The 19,565-nt window shown below is 40.3% G+C and overlaps 1 protein-coding gene across 1 annotated transcript in view; it reads left to right on the top strand.

Moving 5' to 3' along the window:
* The first annotated feature begins 2,502 nt into the window (after positions 1 to 2,502).
* LOC133138811 (receptor-type tyrosine-protein phosphatase gamma-like) overlaps positions 2,503 to 19,565 on the top strand; it is a 291,164-nt gene continuing 274,101 nt past the window's right edge. The window contains exon 1 of the mRNA XM_061257886.1: positions 2,503 to 2,981. Coding sequence (XP_061113870.1) covers positions 2,894 to 2,981 — 88 coding nt within the window. The 5' untranslated portion in view covers positions 2,503 to 2,893. The remainder of the gene's footprint in view (positions 2,982 to 19,565) is intronic.

Genomic DNA, 19,565 nt, shown 5'->3' with positions numbered 1-19,565 from the left:
CGCTGACATTGAAACGCCATTGGCTGCGGCAATTAGAACTAATTTTCAACCAATGAGCTTGAATTATTGTACAGTTATACAATGTTTTGGTACCATGCCGGGCCGTCAACTGTCAAACCCGAATTTAAGGACTATAAACACAGGCAGAGGGGAGTCATTGAAAAGTGAGCCTTTTTCAATGACATGAAGGGATTTACAATGGTCTTGTAACAATGTTTTAACACAGAAATCTTACCTATTGTACCTTTGAAGGCCCACTTGCATCAGCACTCTCTACCAGGTGTTAGTACCTAAAATTCCCACAAAATGTTTTCAAAGAGCAGTGATGTAGGTTTTTTGAAAAGTCCCTAACCCCTCCCCCTCTGCCTCCTGCAGTTAGCTCCCTGTGTTAACATGGCCAGTTGCGAAAGTGTAGGTTAAATGGACAGAATGTAATGGTGAAGGAAAGGGAGATTGATCAAGGAGCAAAATAACTGGCAAATAACTCGCAACAAACTCATTCAGAATATCAACAGGGTTCTCAAAAAGTGTCAAAAAGCTTTTGGGTCGGTCTCAAAGAGCCAGATTACATGGACTCAGAGGTTTATATACTATATACTGTGGCAATGTCATCCGATAATTATGCAAAAACATGTCATCTCACGTGGAAAATCGTTTCACGAACAGCTCGGAAAAATAGCACTTTGACTTTAATATATGCACACTTAGACCAAAAGTATAATAATATATTTTTTTACTTGAATCATTATGTAACACAAATTGAAAGCTCCAAGATTATATAAAAAGCTCAAAAACATGAAAACTATGCATGTGGGCCATTAATATTTAATCCTTTTAATGCCTGATGTGTTCTTACGTTCATATTCTATGACTATTATTTGTTTCAATTCCATTATAATTTTGGTTTTTATTTGTTATTGTTTTTTTTATAAATGTTTTATTTACCCCCCACTTATTCTATTGTACATTCTTTCTATATTGTTTTTATTTGACAAATAGTTTTCTTGCTTTCTTTTCTGTCCTTTCCTTTCCTGTACCTGTTTTTTCTTGTGTAACTGTTTTTGTAGTGTTATGTAAATAAAGTTTATTTTCTTTATCTTCTTCTTCTTCTTCTTCTTCTTCTTCTTCTTATTAGTTGTTGTTATTTGTGTCACCCTTCCAAACTGTTTGTTGGTATGGAGGTGGTGTTTTCTGGTTCTTTTTGAGACTGATGCAATCAATCTCTGCTATTCTTAAACCATGATCCTTGTGGCCTTGTAGTTTTTTAGCCTCCCTCACCATCTACCTCACTGTCTGTGGGGACAACATACTCACGCCTCCTCTTCCTGTCAAGTTTGCATCCATTCCATACATTTAACTTTTTTTCATCATTGCCCTTACAGTGTGAAGTGGTGTGCTTAACCGTTTGTATGTTTCCGTACCCATTACCAGAATTAAATGGCCAATTACCACCTGTCGCTTATGAATTAACAGTGCTTTGGCTTTTCCCAAGATGATGGATAACAATGGGATTTTGCATGCTTGTTTTTTTATACTCTAGTGAAACAGACTGAGGGACTGAAGGGGACTGAGAATAATTAAATGAGGTAAAATGTATTGGCAATCTAACAACTTAACTAACATTGTTAGTGGTGCCAATAATTTTGACCAAAAAAAAAACTGAAACACAACAGCAAAAGCATATTGATTCATAACATATAATCTATTATCTGTGTTGTTTTTTATATGCAGCCTTTTTCCTTCATTTGTATCAAGTGTTCAGTAATTCTGGCGCTCACTGAATGTCTATCAATATAGGAATATACAGTATACTGAAAGAAAATGCATTTATTTCTAAAGAACTGTCAGCACAAAAATACAGACTGAGTGGCTTTAAAATTTACTGTACAACTTGTACGGTAAAGCATAGCCCAGGCTTCAACAGTCGCCTATACTTCAGGTTACCCGCAGGAGTGCGGTAAATGTGGCAAGAATCGTTTCTGGTGTTTCCACTGCTCAGTAGGCTACGATGCGTGGAGTCGCACTGCTAGCCTGTCCTGCAGTATTGATAGGGCCATTCCAAAATCACACAAGCTTAACGCAAATAACATAGACTAGTAAATGAGAACTATGGCAATATGTGTCGCAGTCAGACCACAAAGACTATGTCAGAAAATAATTTATAGGCTATAATTCATATCCACAGTAGACTAACCTATACCCTATTGGCTCTCCTGTAGTCACTATTGCGTATGGCCGTAGCCTACCATATTCTAGGGCACTGATGTCTTTAAACGTTGATGCTTTTGAAGCAGCACCAACACACGAAAACTGACAAAAGAAGGAAATGTAGGCTATACAGGGATCTACACACGCAACCGGGTGGGCTTTCCGTTCGTTCTCCGGCGCTAGGATCCAGAGGAGCGTGCTTCGTCTCTCTCTCCCATTCCCTCGTCCCTGTTTTAAGTCTCTGCCAGACCCTCTCTCACATGTTCTCTACTTCCTGGATGGAAGAATGGATAGGTTCCAGCACGACCAACTATTCTCTTTTTTCGCAAGAACCGCTACATGGACTACTAGTAGCTAATTTGACTCATAATTTATACCCTTCGTTCATAAGTGAGCGAATTACTGGCTTAATGACTATAGCAGTCACATTTTTCTTTGTAATTATGAAGAAGGTGGATGCATGCAGGCGGTTTTGAGAAGCAAGAGGTGTTTCTCTGCCGTTATTCTATAACTTACAATATTCCTCTGGACAGAGAGGCTAACGTTTGTTGCAACCAAGTTATTTTCATCTGGCGCCTGGGTTGAATTAGCTACACATTTAGCTACATTCCCCCGTTCGTGCAGTTTGGTTTTAGAGGTTTAACTTTGTCAGCAGTTGCCTTTTGCTCTCGATGAGCATTGTGACATGCAGAGACTACTGGAATCGTGTTGTTGGTGGATCTTTTCTCTGATTTTATCAGCCTTCGTGCTCTTCTGGGCCGATTGTCACCCCGGTAAGTTCTACTATTATTCATGTACAAATGAGTGTGCTTGCCTTTAAATCTGATGCATTAGTCTCAGTAGCCTAATTTCAACAGCCGAAACGACCATTCGCGAACTAACATTAATAGTGACCACAGCTTACTCGGCCCACAAGATGAAAATGGAATGCAGATACAATTTACAGTCATTAGTTAAATCTGTGGTTTGCCGTTCTTTTAAATGCAGCATTCCTCGCACAAAATAACTATAAACAATATAGTAGCCTGTATAGCATATAGACAATATATCAAAATTGTACTTTAACGTTGAGCCATTTAACCAAAACAAATAGGCTATTACATGTTATCATATAACATGACAGAACGGTATCAGTGCAGGTATCCTGATATCGTGGTGCTATAGTGTCTTCCAAGTAAAGCACAACTGAAGGAACGGCTCGTTTTAAAATGTTACTTAATAGGCTACACTGTCAACTGCTGCTGACAGCAGGGACACGAATGTAGTTGCTTACAGAAGCTTATTTGTTAGGCTATATGTCATAAAAAGTAGCCTATGATACCTAGACAAGGTTTGTTTCCCCCTGGCTTCTGTAGGCTACATCACACAATTTTGCACATAAAGCTTTACAACTGTTAGCACACGATCTTTAATTTTTTTAACCGAGTCGTTGCATGAGAGGTAGACGTCCTGGAAATTTTGTGGACGTTTTTCTACTCAAACTCCGTGTACGCTCCTTGATTTTGGCGCAGTGTCTTTACGTAGAATTCCAAGTATAGGCTGAATGATGTGGCGGTTACTAGCCTAAGTGTAACCTTATTAACTCCAAATGAATAGAAAAAAATAAAATAATCGAATACCCTATTAGAGAAATAGCATTTCAGTAATCTGAAAGATTTTACAAAGCATAGGTTATTAAATGGGTTGAACAGGGGCGGTTGGTTATTGATGTAGCACATCTTACTTGGCTGACCTTGAGTGAGAAATTCTTAGTTTTTTCTTATTTTAATTTAGCGTACCTGCAATATCATTAGGGAAAGTAGCCGTCTGCATACCCTGCCGAGAATGAGGTTAACTAAGTGGTAGCATATAGTTGGACGTTCTCTGAATTTGCATGGGCTAAGACAGAAACCAGCGCTCACCAATTCGTCATTATTTCTTTAGGCTGTGTTCAGATTTATCATAGAGAATTCTACCAGCCAGTTGGTGCATTAGGTAGACAGGGCTACTTACCATAAAGTTTAGATAGGCTATTTTCTTTCCACAAAATAACGAATTTTATTATATCCTGAATTTATTCGATGTGACTGCAAATCAAATAGTTTCCACGCGACTAGCTACGAATATAAAACTCCCGACTTCAGTAAAATTCGCCTCATAATTAGAGACGCGTAGCGTGGCTATCTGTAAAATCAGTCGAAGAACAGCTAGCTGCTGAAAGACATTCCAGTTGGATATAGTGTCGTATACACTATCCTACTGTAATTACATTTATATGGCTTCAGGACAGTTCGCGAAGCATGGTAGCTATAGCGTAGTCTCCGAAATGGTTGAGGCTGAAGTACGCTGAAACTTCGACAGGAAATACAAATCAGGATTTGCATCCTTCATGGTTATTACTGCCATTTACGTAACCGATTAGATGCCATAGGCCTACTAATAACAATCGAACCTTTGCTAAAAGTAGGTAAAAGTAGGCTGCATGCAAACGTTTGATGTTAGAGCGTAGCCTATGGGCTACCACAAGGGCCGACGTTTATGTGTTGAGCAATTGGAATAAATAACGTTGCAGCATAGGCTACCAAACGCTTAATTTCAGGACATCCGCGCATATTCCGAGTGACAAATAAAACATCCGACACAGCAGCCATTGGAATAGGCCTACTTTGACCGAATTCAAACTTGTGGTCAATTCGTAAGGGTTTGATGTTTGTAGGCTAGTTTCTGTGCGGGAAAGAAGAGATAAACGGAAAAGTAACGTGAATTGAGTTTCAGCCCCATGCTTATCTGATTTAGCTATTTTTTCCAGGTTTTGTCACAAGATTCATCTTTACAAAATTGGAGACACGAATCTAATCAAAAGGAATCGTTTAGATCTTCACTACACCGACAACGTGGCGCCTCTGAACATATTATGGCGCACCACTTGCGGACTTCATTAGTAACATGATGTCAAAAGAAGTTCAAGATGTTGCCACATAAAGACTGATGCCGCTGGACTCAAGGACATGCCTCGCCCTGTATTGAAAGCCTTTGTGTCAAGGGAGGCACGTGTGGATCAGTCAGTTCTTATAATCTTTAAGGTGCTTGGCAGGGAGTCCTGACGGGTGGAGTAGCCTACAGGCCGCTGAAAGTGTCCATTGTACGGACACTGGTCAATTACGTTATATACCCACATATTGCCTCAATACGTTTTTTACGATTGTTTTTTTTAGGTCCTCATTCGTTTATCAGAAACGGAAAATAATACTGAAATAGTAATATCTGAGCCGTAGCCTAATTAACTTAACGGACCCACCATAGTATCCTGCTTGACATTTGTAGAACGCGCAACTGCTGGGGAAGTTTCTAACAATATTTAATTAGTTTGTATACGTCTTCAGCTTGAATTAAAACGCACACTCGAAACGGCAGTCCTGGATCTTCTTACTAAATTTATTTATTTTATTTAATGTTATTTTTTCCAATTGCTAAACACATAAACGCCGGTCCTTCTGGTCGCCTATTAATATAATACAAGTGATTTCTCTAGTACCAAATTTGCACATTAGCATTACTTAAGGATGAGGTAGCAGTTTTAGTTTGTAACATTATCAATATTTTGGCTGTATTGTTTGATTTAATGCTACTTTTATTGAATAAAAGTATCAATTTCCTTTCCTTTTAAATCATGAAGTACTACAATTGTAAGAGACATTGGGAGGTGTTGAGTACTCTTCCTGGACTTGTTAGTTTCATGTGCTTTCAAATCTCTATGGGAAACCATATTTAGGTGCAGTGCCTATCTTTCTGTACATTTTGTACAACATGTCATGCACTCTTGGATATAGTGTCATCTTCAACAACTTGAGCACCACCATTAAACGGTTTCATTTAAACAGCAATAATCTTTTAAACTTTCCCTGCTGAAAAATTACAAGCAGTGGATTGACTGATTTTGATTTGGGAAGCTTAGTTAATCTGTGGAAACCTTGTGAACATCAGTTGAAAGGTTTGATCAGCCGAGGGGCCAGCGTTCATTGTCCACTGAGGAATGCATTTTCCTTCATTGTGAAAATGACTGATTGTATTTTTGGAAGGAGAGGGGCGCTTTTATATTGCTAGTGATCAGATAGCATTATCTTCCAGTGTGTGCATTTTGATCACTTTGACACTGGGCAGCTGTGGAAAAGATTTTCCAACAAGCTGGGAAATGAAGTTTCCTGACTGCTTTTCTTTAGCGGTTTGTTGCTCTGTGAAGTTCAACAGAATTTTGTTGAATTCTGTCCTTACTATAGGATATAATCTCATGTTGCAATTTCATTGTTTCTGTGTAGGAACTAAAACAGGCGTGCTTAATTATTTTGCATAGGAAGGGTGGGAATGTCCCATGATTCCCTTTGTTTTGAGAATGGTGCTGGAGTCTGGCCTTAGCCTTTTTGAGTTTTTTGCAGTTCTCTGCTTCTTTCTTCCGAGGCTGCTTTGGTTGAGCGCACAGCTTCCTGTTTGGATTTTCTCTGCGAGTGTACTGAATTTCATGCTGTGGAATATCCACTGCCTCTCTTTTCCTGCTTTGCTGTCAAGGAGAGTTTTTAATTGCATATCATAAACAGTGCCACGGTTGTTGATGAAGGCTTTCTTCTGACATAGAGGCCATTCAGGATTCTAACGCAATCTAAATCCAGTAACTGTACTCTCAGATACGTGATTTTTCCTGATGCTGATTTTCAGACCCTAATTTTGTTGGGGCTGCCAGTATTCACAAGTATTTACTGTTGGATATTCTGTCCTGCTATCTGCTGTCAAACAGTGCAAATGCGGTTGATGTACATGCCTATGCCATAGTCTACTAAATTCCTGTGGTTGAAACATACATGATGTAGTTCACTACTTCTTGATATGAATTACTCATATAAAGGAGGCCATCGTTTTAGGTGGGAAAACTCGATCCAGAACCCTTTTTTCTGTTTTATTCTGCACTTTTTGTTCATAGAGATTCTATTTTTATTTTACTGGTAAGCGTCTCCCAGATGAGTCGTATATTCCCTCCACAGACCCTGCCGTTCATGGTATTAGTAGCGCTGGGGACCTGAGTTCTATCTGGGGCTGTTGCTTTGCTTTGCCATGAGAGTGGGAGAAGCTTGGAGATTATGCTGCGGAATTGGACTGTCAACTTGTGTGTCCCAACATTGGTAATAAAACAAGCAGTGTAACAGAAGCCTGCTTGTGAAGATAAGCTTGACCTTTACATATAGAATTAAATGCCTATAAGGACAGACAACAATGCATTGCTATAATAAGAGATGGTGCTTGAAACTAGTTGCAAAGATTGGGCGTGGGTGTTTCATAGTTGCTATGACTCAGTCATGGTGAATATATTTGACATAATTTGACACACATAAATTGGCAGTAACCGGATGATGCTCAGAGACACTTCTTTATTACTACATTTATTTACTCATTTAATTACAGTAGGACAGTGTATGCTTCTTTCATATTTGCTTTATTCAGACAGGTAGAGAGGAGAGGGTAAACAGACAGAGAGGAGACCACAGGTGAGAGTTCCATGGTGGGGGTGTAAACCCTTAGCAAATGGCTGAAGACTGGAGTTCCCCCATGGACTGCACCACACAATTCATCCAGAGGCACACTGCCAAACAACCAATACAGCTATGATATGATACCTTGAATTTGGATTGAAAAAATCCTCCCTATTCTTTATTATCATTCTGAAATGGACAAACATTTTAATAGTGGTAACACTATTTCCCATAATAAAACTATCTTTCCATCTCTGTTACATTACATTACATTATTGGCATTTGGCAGACGCTCTTATCCAGAGCGACGTACAACAAAGTGCATACCCATAACCAGGGATAAGTTCGCTGAAAGACCCTAGAGGTAAGTACAATTTCAACTGCTACCTGTACAACAAAGATAAGGACCATAAGGGCCATTTTTTTTTTTTTTTTTTTTTTTTTGAACAAACAAACAAACGAGCAAAAGTGACCAAAGTTAACTATCCAAACACTGCTTACCTAGCCAACTAAAAATACCGATACACAAAGCAAGTCACAGAGACAACAATTAAGGTTCACAGGGAGGTAGGGAGGGATGGGGAGAGGTGCTGCTTGAAGAGGTGCGTCTTCAGCTTGCGCTTGAAGGTGGGGAGAGATTCTATAGTTCTGACCTCAACGGGGAGTTCGTTCCACCACCGTGGAGCCAGAACAGACAGTAGTCGTGAGCATGAGGTGGAGGTTCTGAGAGGGGGAGGTGCCAAGCGGCCTGTGGAGGCTGAACGAAGAGGTCTGGCAGGGGTGTAGGGTCTGATGATTTTTTGCAGATAAGCTGGGGAAGACCCTTTAACTGCTTGGAAGGCTAGCACCAATGTTTTGAATTTGATGCGAGCCATGACAGGCAGCCAGTGGAGGGAAGTAAGCAGGGGGGTGACGTGTGAGTATTTGGGAAGGTTGAAGACCAGACGAGCTGCTGCATTCTGGATGAGTTGGAGGGGTCTGATGGCGGACGCTGGGAGGCCAGCCAAGAGGGAATTGCAGTAGTCCAGGCGGGACAGAACCATCGCTTGGACCAGGAGCTGGGTCGAGTAGGGGGTGAGAAAGGGGCGGATTCTCCGTATGTTGTAGAGGAAGAACCTGCAAGACCGGGTCACCGCCGCAATGTTCTCGGAAAGGGACAGTCTGCTGTCCATCACCACGCCGAGGTTCCTTGCACTGGGTGACGGCGTGAGTGTGGTATCCCCGAGAGAAATGGAGAGATCCAGATGGGGAGAGGTATTAGCAGGGATGAATATCATTTCAGTTTTACCTGGGTTGAGCTTTAGATGGTGGTTGTCCATCCAGCTCTGGATGTCCCTCAGGCAAGCAGAGATACAGGCTGAAACCTGCGTATCAGACGGCGGGAACGAGACGAAGAGTTGGGTATCGTCCGCATAGCAGTGGTAGGATAGCCCATGTGCAGTGATCACAGGGCCAAGGGAGCGAGTGTAGAGAGAAAAAAGAAGCGGGCCAAGGACTGAGCCCTGGGGAACCCCTGTGGCGAGGGGCCGAGGTGTCGATACCGAACCAGCCCAGGCAACCTGGAAGGAGCGACCAGAGAGGTAGGACTCAATCCAGTCCAGGGCTGTGCCACAGATGCCCGTTGCTGACAGGGCAGACAGGAGGATGGAGTGATCCACAGTGTCGAAGGCAGCAGAGAGATCTAGAAGAATGAGGATAGAGGAGCGGGAGGCTGCTCGTGCGGCATGAAGTGACTCACTGACGGAGAGGAGCGCAGTCTCTGTCGAGTGGCCTGATCTGAAGCCAGACTGATGGGGGTCTAGCAGGTTGTTGTTAGAAAAGAAAGAAGAAAGTTGAGTAGAAGCAGCTCGTTCTATAGTTTTAGAAAGGAAAGGAAGAAGAGATACCGGGCGGTAGTTCTGGATGATGGAGGGATCCAGGGTAGGCTTTTTTAGCAGCGGAGTGATGTGGGCCCTTTTGGAGGATGCCGGAAAACAGCCAGAAGACAGGGAGGAGTTGTCTCCCTGTCACCCTGTACCTCTCCCCCTAGGGAGGTTTTGTTGACATACTCCACATCGTGCTCTCACATTTATGTATAAATGTATTGTAATAGTAATTATTACATTTATTATATGTAACTTACCAATGCAATCCCCCAAAACACTGAGCATTTCATATGAAACAAGTAATCCAATATGTACAGTATTCCAGCATATTAACACTTAATGCCCCGCAGGCATATAAATAGAAGTGAAAAAAAAAAGAAAAATTCACAAGTTCAGTTGTTAAAATGGAAAGAAAGATGTGAAAGATATTCAAATCTGCAGCTCAACAAACAAACTGGATCAGCGGGAGTTGCTTGTGCATTCATTCACTCCCAGTCCAGCCACCTGAAACCCTCCCTTCCCTGGGCGATGCTAGAGCCAGCTGTGCGTCGCCTTGTGATGCTTCCACCCAGAGGCCACCCTGGCATGATCGGGATTCCATGCCAGACCCTGGGTCTTATCCATGCACTCACTATTATTCTTTCGACAAATATGTTGCATATTGAGCCAAATGCTTTGTTGATGTTTATTTGCATGCAATGATCCAGATTCAATACCGGACCGTGGGCCCCTTTAGTGGGTATATTTGACAGTTCATTGTTTGTGGGTGAAATAATATTTATATGGGCCAGGAAACCATAGCAACATGAATTCAATGAACTGCTTGAGCATTTTGCTTTTTATATTAAATGCAGGGATTGAACCAGCCAAAGTAGTGTCAATGATTTCGAGTTGGCTGCAAAAGTTGGCATTTAACAAGCAAATAACTAGAGCCGGGTCAAGACTGAGGAAAGAGCTCTGTCACTCTGTCTGTTACTTTGTCCACTGCTGCTTACTTAACATGCCTTCTCTTTAGAAAACACTTGAGATTTTAAAATAAAATAATCTGCTATTATACTTCTGCCTTCAGCAGTTTGTTGAAGGTAAGGATATTTGCTAAGTGTTCTTCTTTATATTGTAGTTTCTTGCTAATTCTATCCAGATTGTTTTTGTAGAGCATCTGTTGGGCTCCTCACTGCATGTTAGTTTAAAGAGAAAACCACCTGTAACCATGCATGCTGAATATCCTGTACTGGTCAATTTGTGTTTCATCACATACTGATAAAATGCTAAGTACACAAAACTCGCTGTAGCTGTATTTCCATGTTCGTATTATGAAGCGTGCAACTCATTCGCCTGATTTCATTCAGTTAATTTCAGCAAATCACATTTTATGTTAACAATTAGGGTTTGAGATTTACTTTGTGGATCTTAATTAAAAACTCAGTTTTTCCTAAAATGACATGTTCTTGCTCTTAAATCTCAATTGATATATTTTTATTTGAAATATTGGACAAATATTGATGTCCCTTGTCCCAGCATAATCTTTTAAGTAAAAATTGTAGGTGCTAATTTAAATTCCATTTTATATCTCAAAACTAAATTGTGGGTCCTAGCATTTAATGGGATACTCTGGCCTTCCTTACACATCGTGGTAAACTGATTACAAAATCAGTTAATGGAGGATTGTATGTCTTCCTGCCATCTAACAATGTGATAGTTGCTAACAATATGAATTTTTTTTTGTATCCTAAAATTATTATCAGAGTTACGGATTCCCGTGATTTTTAGCAGTATGCCTATTTACAGTATGCCTATTGATTCTGAGATGGGAAATTTGAGAATATGATCATTTTTATACTTCCCTTAGCTTCCTAATTTTTTGCAAAAGCTAATTGCTATGTTTTTGAAAAGCAGACGTTTTCTGGTTAATTAGATTTAGGTATTTCCAATTTAGCATCCTGTGTTGTATTGATTAATGGGGCTGTGCTGCATGTCCTGTGGTCCCTGTATTACCGGTAAGATCAACAACGTGTTCTAAACTCATAATGTGGAGAACGTCGATGCCAAAAGTCCAGCGCAGCAGAACCCTAGGTCTATTGCACCCAGAATGTGTTCGTTACAGCAGGTCTTGCAGGCCCTAAAATTATTTATTTCACAGCCGTTTCAACATTGCTTTTTAAATTATTGTGTCTTCCTTCGATTGTGACTCTTTACATTCATATCGTGGCCTGTCATAACCTTGATTTAATGTTGTTTTGTTTTGACCAGTGTAGAAGTATTGGCTCCAGCACAACTATAGAGGACTTTGTGTGCACTATAGAGGACTGCCAAACAGGAAGCAGGTTCATTTAGCTACAAAATAGTCTTTGAAGTCTAATCAGGCTGAGGCTCAAAATAACTCTCTTAAGACCAGTTTACGGACAATTTGTCATTGTCGCGACACTATCATCGTTGTGCCTTTCGGTGAGACTTAAATTTTATTGATCTATGAGAGTTGATAAACACAAATATAATGTATCTCTGCCTGTACACTACCGACTGGGTGGACTACAAAGACACCACTATTAATGAGTCTACTTTAGTGATGTGTTCTTATTGGTTACTCATTGGTGTGTTCTTATTGGTTACTCATTCATACATTTTATCAGCGACAGAGTTCAAACTCACCGTAGCAATGTACATTGGCCAGCCATGCATTGTCACAAATGTTGTTTGTTATATGAGACTGATAAGGTTGTGTTCTTGCTGTTTCTCCACCGTTAGGATCAGGAGTTGTTGGAAGCACAACATATTTTATCACCAAAAGCAGTGTTTCTCTAACTCAGTCTTAGGGACCACTAGGTTTTACAGCCAGTCTCTTGTTCAATTAAAATTGCTGAACAAAAGTTATTTCATATTTTTTTCTCGTAAACTTAGTCATTCATGGCTCTCCGCAAAAGCACAGTCCCTTCAAAAAGTATTGGAACAGCAAGGTCAATTCCTTTGATTTTGCTATACACTGAAGACAATTGAGTTTGAGGTCCAAAGGTGTACATGAGATGAGAGATCCAAATTTCAGCTTTTATTTCTTGGTACTTTTATCTAGATTTGTTAACCAATATATATCACCTTTTGTATCAGGCCACCCAATTTTTAGGTGAGCTAACATATTGGAACATGTGACTGACAGGTGCTTCTTATTACCCAGGTGTGTCCTGTTAGATTGATTGGTTAAGCAATAAATAGTTCTGAATGCCTACTCTTGGTTTTAGCCTTGGGTTTTGCCTGTGAAAACTGCATTTGTGTCAGAAAGGATAAACCAACATGAAGACCAGACAGCTGTCTGGGATAACAACAAGCAATTTTGAAGCTTAGAAAAAGTCCATTGCATACGCATTGGGGATAGCTTGTACAACAACTTTGAATGTCCTGAAAAAGAAAGAAACTGCTGCCGTACTGAGCAACAGCCATCAAACAGGTCGACCAAGGAGACAAACCCCAAAACATCTGTCAGTGTGACATCACAAACAATCTGGACAAGGCAGGGGTGAAGGTATATCAATCAACTGTTTGAAGAAGACTTTGAGAGCAGCAATATAGAGGCTATACCACAAAATGCAAACCACTCATCAGTAGTACGAATCGGAAGGCTAGATTATAGTTGCAAAGAAGTACATGAGCCACAAAAGGTCTGGAACAAAGTTTTATGGACTGATGAGACCAAGCTTAACCTCCCCCACAGTGATGGAAAAGCCAAGTGTGGAGAAAGAAGGGATCTGCTCATGATCCAAAACATTTTAGCTTGGTGGATGAAGTGTCATGGCTTGGGCTTGCATGTTTGCTTCTGGAGTGAGCTCACTAATCTTTATTGATGATGTAGCTCAGCAGGATGAATTCAGAATTCTACAAAAAACATTATGTCTGCCAACATACAGAGAAATGCATCCAAACTAATTGCAGCAGGACAATGACCCAAAACACACTGACAACACAACAAAAGGCTTCATTAGGGGGCGGGGGGTCTACTAGCCTGACCTGCCAACCATGCCCAAAATGCCAGTACCAAACTAACCTTAGTTAATGTGATTAAAATCAACAGCCTATTTTATACTTTAGCATTTCGTAATATGAATATAAATGTATTGTATTGCTAGACCTTTTTTAATATGAGGTCTGTAACTATTTTACATGACTGCATGAATAATAAAGCATTCTGAATATAAATATCTTATGTGTCTGCCTTTATGCATGCTTCAAAACACACATAGATTTAGATCTGAAATGTGATCAAAATCACATATCAAAATATCATTCATTTATTATCCTAACCCACTTATCCTGAACAGGGTCGCAGGGAGGCTGGAGCCTATCTCAGCATACATTGGGCGAAAGGCAGGAATATACCCTGGACAGGTCGCCAGTCCATCGCAGGGCACACACACCACTCACTCACACACTCATACCTATGGGCAATTTAGACTCTCCAATCAGCCTAACCTGCATGTCTTTGGACTGTGGGAGGAAACCAGAGTACCCAGAGGGAACCCATGCAAACACGGGGAGAACATGCAAACTCCACACAGAGAGGCCCCAGCCGACAGGGATTCGAACCGAGGACCTCCTTGCTATGAGGCGGCAGTGCTACCCACTGCACCATCCGTGCCGCCTATATCAAAATATGAATGCCAAAATTTGGGAACATTCATAAAGTTAACGATCAAATCTGATTGTACGCGTTTTGTGAACTGGGCCCATGTACATTGATAAGGGGCTTTATTTTTGAAGCCCACTTCTTCGTTTTGTTGAGACATTGCTCACTAGCGCTAGTGTGGTTGGCTCCAGTATAGGTGTTTCAGCCTCCCATTTCAAAGTAAGTCGATGGTAAAATACAGTCAAAATGCCAAGTAAATATTTTTTCCCACAAGAAAATGTATTTCTAATACTGTAGATGGTTTTTCTCTCTCCATGTCTCCCCATTTCCATTTCTGCTGAGTCACTGTATCTCGTGCAGTTTGTGGATGAACTGGACTCTAAACCGTGGGTGTCTGAATCCAGGCCTGGAAGGCCGCATTGTCTGCTTTTGTTTGGCACATTTGAGCACCAGTGATTGGTTTAAGTTCATTGGCTGAAGCATCCACACAACTCAAGGCAGTAATTGACTGCAGATTGAAGGAAACCCGAAGTACCTGCAGAAAGCATAGTCCTCCATGACTTTCGTTTGTCACCCCTGCTGTAAATTATTGATTTTCATAAATTTATGGAATGGTCAATATGTACTTTGCCTGGAGGGTTCTTATCATTTTTCAGAATAAATTATTATTTTTCTTGACATGCACCTCTTTATGTTTTTCTCCGAACATAGATGAAAACAAGGCACGGTATCTCCTATCACAGTTCATGAATGAGTTATAGTCGCTATATTGAACATTTTTACAATATCTTTTTTCTTGTTTCAGTATCAAGTGCCAACCTGATTATAAACACATTCGATCTATCCAGTAGTACTTAACTTAAGATTACAATGGAAATTTCCAATATTTCTGACATCTTTGCATGCCATATTGACCATATTGATCCAAACGTAAGTGTTCACTGATGTTCTACATAATTGTAGGGCAGAATACTTGTACTGAAAATAAAAGCCCCTGATCATAAAAGAAGCAGGAACCCCTGTATGGTTGCATAATTGCTGTTCTTAGAGTTACATTTGGATAAAGATTGAAGCCAGTGTCCTGAACATTTCCCTCCCTGAACAACACTATGGCCAGTGAGAGCCTGCCCTCTAAGGGGCCACTGCCCGCGGTTTGCCATGGTAAAGACTGACCCTAGACTGCAGGGCTCCCATCTGAACCCAGCTTCTACATGAGCCTCCTGGCAGCTCTTGTAGGCATTGTTATTGTAGCAGGGCTATTCCCTGTAAGAACTTAAGGATGAATAATGATGAGAAGAGCCCATTCCAGGCCCATCATTTACCTGCAGTCTAGAGAGTATTTCTACTTAAAGGGATAGTTCACTTTCTGGGACTTTATTTGATATTGTTTTAGTGCATGGCATCATTGTTATGCATAATAAAGGCTATTTTAGAACATACACAAGTTTATGACATTCAGTTGGCTTTACAGTTACATGTTCAGTCTGCATTGGGGGGTTTGTGGTGGAAGGTAAGGAAATTCACTTCAGGTACATCACTTCCCAGAGCAGTGATGTGGAGTGATGTTTCCAGAGTCAGTACTCCTTTCTTTGAGCGCAGTGGGCTCCAAAGGAAATTATTCCACCTGAAAATAAGATTAAACATAATTTAAAAGATGCTTAATCCAGTAACACGCAAGTACAACCTATGGGAATTCTGTTCAAGGTGCATTGGAGTTATTGGAAGTGTAATTGCTTGAAAAAAACACCAGAATGTTAACTATCCCATACCCTAAGATTCAACTAAATGAGCTACCAAGGTGTTGTATTCAAATTGATACCTCCAATTAAAAAAAAAGATATCAGTGTGTGATTTACACTTAACCCATGTCCAATTTTCTACTGACATAATTCAAACTGTTGTCTGTTCCCCTAATGAATGTTAATTGCTGTGCTTTCTCTTTGTATTTGGCACAAACAATACATGTGAACACCCAATGGAATTTGTACATTAGCATGTTGTGCTAGATAAAATTATGCATATTTTTTAAAACAATTAATTGTATCCTGAGGCAATAGACAAAGTAAAATGTTGGGTATCTTGATTGGAAAATTAGGCTTACCACAGTTAGCTAGCCCTCTGATTGGTAATAGAAAGCCGTACAGTAGGCATCTTAGCTAGATATCTATTAATGTAGCTAATATGGCTTTTCCTCTGAATATATTAAGCTGCAATATGTATCTGATGACAGCATTCAGTAGCTAGATGACTTGTTCAGGAAAAAGTGTTTTAGATTTTAATGTGAAATTCTGTTTTGCAATGATTGACAAAATCTGAGACTGTCATGCAAAAAGGTGCATTTCACATTGAGTGACCCGATAAAAATCTGAATATTTTCTCTCAGTTTGTAACGCATGGATGGGGGCTTATGTAGAGATTGAATTTTGGATGTTGCGTGGATGTTGCATAAATTCTGTGTGCTGTGTTTGAGCAGGATGATTGCCGTGTTGATATCCATTCTGTTTCCCTGGCCTAATATAATCACATTCCACGAAACATTAAGTCCGTGAATCAGAGTCCAGTTGCAGTTGAGAACATCCTCATTAAATTCTTGCAGCGGCGTTGATTTTTTTCTCCCCTCCTCTCTAATGTTCCGTAGATCTGGCCCCCTCCATGGAAAGATTTAGATATGGGTTTCGCTCCACTGCTGAGCCGAATTTGTCTTACTTCAGGGAAGCTGCTTAAACTCTAATGCCCTCTCCACAGCTAAATTGGAACAATTTGTTTGAGTATTCAAGACTATGCGTTCAATCATCAGTCATCCCTATGGCTGCACAGTCACTGGAAATGATATGACCAGACCAGAACTGACTGGCCAAATGCAGAATAATTTAAATACCTTTAAATTTTCAATACCTGATAAATTAGGAAGGGGCTGGAATGTAGTTCTCTTAAAGCTGTTATTAAAGGTGTATTTGTAGGACAGTGGCCAGCCACAAATCTTTATCTGAAGATTGTGGGGTGTATTCAGTGTACTCACTCATTTCAAGCATATATCCTTATCATGATCGATGCAAGCCATCCTATTAACCCTGTAAGATTTATTAATATTTTAATATTCCCATTTTAAGATGTTGCTTGTTAATGGCACTGTTAAAGATCTGACGTTAAAATGGCTGCAGCAGTTATTTTGAGCAGCAGAGCGGAGAGAAGCACTGTGTATAATGGGATCTCTATCAGTTCTTTTTAAATTGGGGTCTTTGTGTAATAAAGGTATTTCGGTTTTTCAGCAGAAACTTTCAGATATCCCCCGCACTGGATCCGTAATTATCAAAGTGATTTAGTTATGGGATTTTTATATTGTCATTTTAATATTATATTGCTATTTGTTTTGCCACGTTTCATCTCTGGTCCTCCAGAATTTCAGTATTTGGGTTTTAAGTACTGGGATTTTGCTTGGCAAGGTGCAATGAAGAATGAAGCCCAATACTGAAAGATTAACCTTCAGCAGCACAGGATGAAGTTCTGTACAGTTTCATTTTTAAAATCTTACAATTTCAGCTGAATATATAGCTTGTCTGTCAGTGTACTTCAAAACCTGTGTTCAGAATTGGTTGGAATAGGGCCTTGTTAAGCTTGACTCATGTAGTCCTCCTTCAGTCAGTCCTAAATTCGGCCGCAAAGCCAATTTAGCACACTTGAGTGATCTTATTTCTTATTATCTAGTAAATAAGACCTCACCACTATCACAGAACTTGGGCAGTCTTGCCCTACTTGTGAATTCAAACCAAAGAAAGCTTCAAACCAAAGCTTGAGGGCTCCCAGGCCTTGGGACGAAATTCCACAGATCGTACGGGAAGAACATGTTTTACTCTTTAAATCAAGACTCAGTGGTTACCTTTTTAGCCTCTTGTTCGATGTCTGTCCTGTAATCAAAATGTATTCCCTGCTTTAACTGGCTTGTTCTGATACTGCACTCTGAAAACAGCAGTAGTCACTAGGCCATATGGCAATGCCTGTGTGTTTGGAAATGGCAATATACAAAAAACAAGGATTGACTGATTTCCTTTTCTCCTCTAGCCTACTGTCAAAGCAAAAACAGCTTGTGTTTCTGTGTTTCAGTCCCAAAACAGGCTGGTCCTGGGGAGGTGCAGTCTTTCCCTTGATGCCATTCATTAAAGTGTTCCTCTGGCCTGTAGCTAAGGTTTGGCTTCTGTGTTCTTTGCAAAGTCGACGTGTGGGATTGATTTAAAAATGGTGTCGGAGTCCGCAGCTTCCATACAAATGGAACAATACTTAATAAAACATTTTTTACAAAAACATTTACATAGACAAAATTACCATAAATATGCAAGCATTGGATATACCAGAAGTGAATGCAATGTAAGTACATTATATTGACTGAATTAATTATTTCAGGCTCTGTCTTGAAAGCTGAACGGTTAGCTGTTAGCTAGCTAAATTATATGATCTTTCATGCAAAGACGCAAGGAAAGATGACTAAACTATCAAAAATACATTTATGATGTTGGCTACTTTATGGTATAATCAACCACTGAGGGAGGGAGAGGCTCCTTATGTTTTATTTCCCTGAGCTAAAGGGAGAAGAGAGATCGGAACACATGGCTTCAGAGGAATCTTCTGAAGGATGTGTTAATTAGCAAAATTTTTGTCTGATTTATTTTAATGAATTGTGGATGTATGATGAGTGAAAATTATGTGGGCACCAGCGCCCATATCATGTGAAGCAGGTTCTTAAGCAGGTGAGGTGGTAAAGAAAGGGGCAACAGTGCCTTCGTTTAAAACGTCAGCCATTCAGAAGTACAGTGAATCTCTGGCAGCTGTGACCGCAGACACATTCCGGCTGTTAGGTCAAGCCCTTGTGACACACTGAATCTGGAATGGAAGTCTGGGGTAAGCGCATGTTCTGAAGGCCTCATCTTCCATTCTGACAAGGGAACCTTCCAGAATAGTGTCGTGCAATGGTCCTCACTCCTGGTAATGGAGAGCCACTGGGTATGCTGGCCTTTGTTGTTACTCAGCACTTAATTGATCTATTAAAGCAGTTAATTACACGGTTAACTCTCTTCACCTGGTTTCTTGAGTTGCTGAAATTAAGGTGAAAACTAAAACCAATACACCCTACGGCTCTCGAGAACCAGGAGCGAGGACCACTGCTATGGTGCATTTGTGCCCTAACCACATGCAGGCACATAGACAAGTTTAGGTGGGGAATATCTGACAGAAAAACACCTGAGTTCATTTCAATGCAGTTCAGTTTTTTCCCCATCAGTTGGCTGGAATATTTTGTGTGAAAAGCAAAGTCCTTGGCTTGTCATGCACCAAGGATACTTGCACTGTTTGCATTGTACATGTATCATAAGGATGTTAGTGTGGGCAATG

The sequence above is a fragment of the Conger conger genome, chromosome 10 (assembly GCF_963514075.1).
Source record: "Conger conger chromosome 10, fConCon1.1, whole genome shotgun sequence".
Classification (NCBI taxonomy): domain Eukaryota; kingdom Metazoa; phylum Chordata; class Actinopteri; order Anguilliformes; family Congridae; genus Conger; species Conger conger.
This window is presented reverse-complemented; position numbering and strand designations above follow the sequence as displayed.